Raw genomic sequence first — 3,763 nt, 5'->3', positions numbered from 1 at the left:
TACCGGAGCTCAGAATGGTGCGGGGGGCTGAGGGCTGGGCTGGCCTGGCGTGTGTGCCTGCCTGCACTGCCTCGGTGCTCTGGGTGCCCGTGGGATGTGGTTGCAGGGCACGAAGGCGGGAGGTGCGTCTTTAAGATCATCGTAAGCAGCCAAAACAAATGCATTTCACTCTTTTCTTCCCTTCTGATTTGCTTGTGCCTCTCCAGTCTTTGGTTTCTAGCCCTCTGGAGAGCCCCCAGGCATTGCCAGTAAATCTGGGCTCCGCTGTGTGCCCGGCATCTCCCTGGAACCAGCTGGCTCCAGGCGGATTCACAGTCTTTTTTGACAACTGACAGATGTTTGAACAAGGGGTGGTAGGCTGTGGTTACCTCACTCAGTGCCTACAGGTGGATGGAGGCACTTTATTTATATCTTCCTGATCAACTTTAGGAAGGTTTTTTACCTCGTTTTGGGCGAGAAGCTTTGACTGAATAGGCTGCATTTCAATAAACTTGGACGGGGTAAAATTTTAGTGAGGTCTGTCCACCCTGTCTCTTTGTTCTAGATTTAATTCCAAAATTAACAATAAGTTTCATTCTGTATTTTTTAACTAGGTGGAGGCAGATTTGTGGTTTACACCACTGTGTTTGCCTGTGTTGCTGGGCCTTGGGTGCCAGTGTGATGTGCTGTGAGCAATGCAGTCAATGTGAAGAATTACCACCATCTGCTTATAATCAAACGGGGAAAATATTTTTATTTTCAGGCTCTGGAGATACAGCCAGAATTTTTTGTTCACATGGCAGCAGCAAACTCTTCTCCGCCTGGCTCTTTGGATCTAAACCAGCCCGGATTTGCAAAGGAGATCCTGGGAACTAAACTGGAGGTCAAATACCTGTGCTCTGATTGCAAGAATATCCTGAGGAGGCCCTTTCAAGCTCAGTGCGGACATCGCTACTGTTCCTATTGTCTGAAGAAAATTATCAGGTGACTTTTTTGCCTTCAGTCTGAAGACAAAATGCTTGAAAAGGAGAGAAAAATCTCATTTTCAGGGCCTTCTCAGCGAGGGAGCTGTGTTTAATTGTTGAGGCTTAGTATCAGGCCTTCTTTAAGGGAATGTGTAATCTCTGGCTTGCTTTTATTGGTCCAGGGGTTGCTTCCAAGCTCCCTTTTCCAGAATCTCCCAGATTGTTTTTGCTGTTCAAGGTGGCGATCCAGGTGGTCTCCTTCAGTCTTCCTCACATCTACTGAAGGATGAAGGGCCTTGCTCCTAAGAGCCATCGTATGGTGGTCGTGTCAAAATGCAAGACATTGAAGCATATGCTGGCTTCAGGAAAAATTCTGTAGTGTTCTGTCTCTTGCCTTTAAAGGAGGGAAGCTGAATAGAGTGGTTAATTGGGAGAAGAAAAAGAATTAGACTCAGAAATGGGTGTCAGAAATACCCATGAGCAAAGGTTCAATGTGTTGTTTTAAAAATAAGAAAATGTTTCAATTTTATAACTTGCCAGAAATTGTTTTATCGTTAGATCACAAATCGGTCTCTCTTTGTTGTGTTTGACGATTCTTTTTCTGTCTGCCAGTGCTGGACCTCAGAAGTGTGCCAGCTGTATTCAGGAAGGGATATATGAAGAAGGAATTTCTATTTTGGAAAAAAGCTCGGTAAGCAGAGATGCATTTTAAAAACTAAAGCAGCTCACCGATGTGGTATTAACAACACCACTTGCAGTTTTTGTTTAAGACACAAGTTCTGAGAACCTCTTATTCCTAGGAAACGTTTGCAGTAGCAAGAGTTATGATTAATGTGGTGGACTCCCCGGCTTCTAAAATCCAGGTCATATTAATATAGCGGTGGCCTATTTAAACACTGTAATAACGATCTGTTTGCCATTAGCACACCTCTGAGGATGCGATGTGGCAACTGGCCTGGGAGGAGTCTTAGTAAAGTCTTAATAAAAGATTAAGAGACCTGACCAAAACTGCAAGCCCTCAGTAATTTTTGTGGTTTGCTTGTTTTTTTCCATTTTAGGCTTTCCCAGACAACGCAGCTCGTCGGGAGGTGGAAAGTCTGCCCGCTGTCTGTATTAACAGTGGCTGCACTTGGAAGGGGACTATTAAAGAATACGAGGTAAAAATCAAAGCAAGGCTTTCAATGTCTGCATCCTTTTTCTTTCCTCTGTGTTTGGGGAAAGCTCAGGTGGTTTTGCTTGTCTGCTGACACTGGCAGTAGTGGTTGGAGCTGCCGTTTCCCCAGACTTCGCTGTAAGCTGGAGTGGTTTCTTGACCGAGCTAGGTTTGTGTGCCCTGCTGAGGGCAGAGGCTGAGCTGAAACAATTTCAGATTTGCCTGTGATTGCAGGCACCAAATGCGTCCCCTCTGCGGTGGGAAGCGCCTGCTCTATCTCCAGTTCCTTTCTGCTCTAAGAGACAAGTAAACTGGCTCTGCCATGAAATTGTAGTGAAGTTCTCCGCATTATGTGGACCTAAAACTTACTTCTGACCCTGGGGAAAGTGATGTGGCCACAATCCTGTTTCCAGCCAGCTGCCCCTGTAGCTGCCAGGGCAGTGGGAGTGGGTGTTATCTGCTGGCTGGGGGACCGGCCTCCTGCCACAGGATGGTTTTTCCACACCTGGTCTTCCTGAGGAGCCCATCAGCTCTTTTATCCAGGCCTTCTTTTTGTGGCACTTGGTCCTTAGCATGTATACAGCTAACGTGCCTCATGAGAAGTGTGTTCTTGCGGAGGATGGCAGTGGACCCTGTGCTTTCCAACAAGTCAGCTCTGCTGCGGCAGTTTGCATCAATCAGAATGCATTGGCAGTTGGGAATGAATGAACATTCACCTGGGAAGCTTTGGCGCTCCTGAAGGACCGTTCTGTCATCCCTCTTGGAATGGAAGAACCACCACGTGAGGGGCCTGAGATAAGAGGAATACATTTTATTTCCCTCTTGCCCTGGGTGAAGATTGTAGCTCTGTGGTTCGTGGAACTCTGGCAGTGACTGCGACGTATCTAAGGAAAAGGTTTAACCTCGGTCTAGCTTAACGTTCACTCTCTTTGCAATGCCACTGCAAGATGGCAGGAGGAAACAATAGCTATGGATCATGCCTGAGTTTTCCACCTAGCTGACTGAGCCTGTAACAGAGAGATGCTTCTGCACCTCTGCTGCCTTGTCCTGCTGCCTAGGACCTTGCACTTGTTTGTGCTGAAAGTCCAGTCCAAAAGTTGAGGGGATGTAGGGTGCTAGATGCTTCTCCTGCTGTGAAACCCTCATTCATGGATCTGTAAGTGACTTGTAGTGTGGATGGGTGCCTGAATAAATGTCGAGTTAAAAGCTTCACGCTGATGCGGCAGAATTTGGGAGTTACGTGTCAGGTGTTTTGCTGAGGTTCCAGGTTCAGGCTGTGCTGTTGGTGCCTGCAGATCGAGCCACGCTTTAATTTCTGCTGGTGACCGGTGACCAGAGGTCTGATGCCCACTGCAGCGTTCAAAACAGTGATTATAGTAAATGAGCTCCTCTCCGTTAGACTAAACCAAGTTACATTTGTCAGCAGCTTCCAATGCTGTCACTGATGAGCTCTTCTAAACTTTTTTTCCTGGGTTTAAAAAAAACTTGAAGAGTTCCTGCAGGGCTGAGCAAAATCCATCAGCTGCCAAAGGTCCTCCCTGTGTGGTCTTAGCAAGTGTCTGAACCCAGGCTTGAGTCCAGCCCAGACTTGCGCTAGAAGCTTAAAAAGGCAACGAGCTGTCTTGGAATAATGCTGTCCTCTTGCAAGGCTGCACGTGTGTGTGAT

The 3,763-nt window shown here is 47.0% G+C and overlaps 1 protein-coding gene across 1 annotated transcript in view; it reads left to right on the top strand.

The window, feature by feature from the left end:
- The first annotated feature begins 6 nt into the window (after positions 1 to 6).
- Positions 7 to 3,763, top strand: part of TRAF2 (TNF receptor associated factor 2) — a 22,161-nt gene continuing 18,404 nt past the window's right edge. Inside the window, exons 1-4 of the mRNA XM_035891885.1 lie at positions 7 to 122; positions 743 to 963; positions 1,557 to 1,635; positions 2,003 to 2,101. Coding sequence (XP_035747778.1) covers positions 15 to 122; positions 743 to 963; positions 1,557 to 1,635; positions 2,003 to 2,101 — 507 coding nt within the window. The 5' untranslated portion in view covers positions 7 to 14. The remainder of the gene's footprint in view (positions 123 to 742; positions 964 to 1,556; positions 1,636 to 2,002; positions 2,102 to 3,763) is intronic.

The sequence above is a fragment of the Egretta garzetta genome, unplaced genomic scaffold (assembly GCF_000687185.1).
Source record: "Egretta garzetta isolate BGI_Z169 unplaced genomic scaffold, ASM68718v1 scaffold143, whole genome shotgun sequence".
Classification (NCBI taxonomy): Eukaryota; Metazoa; Chordata; class Aves; order Pelecaniformes; family Ardeidae; genus Egretta; species Egretta garzetta.
The sequence above is the reverse complement of the archived record's forward strand: the minus strand, read 5'-3'. Positions and strand labels throughout refer to the sequence as shown.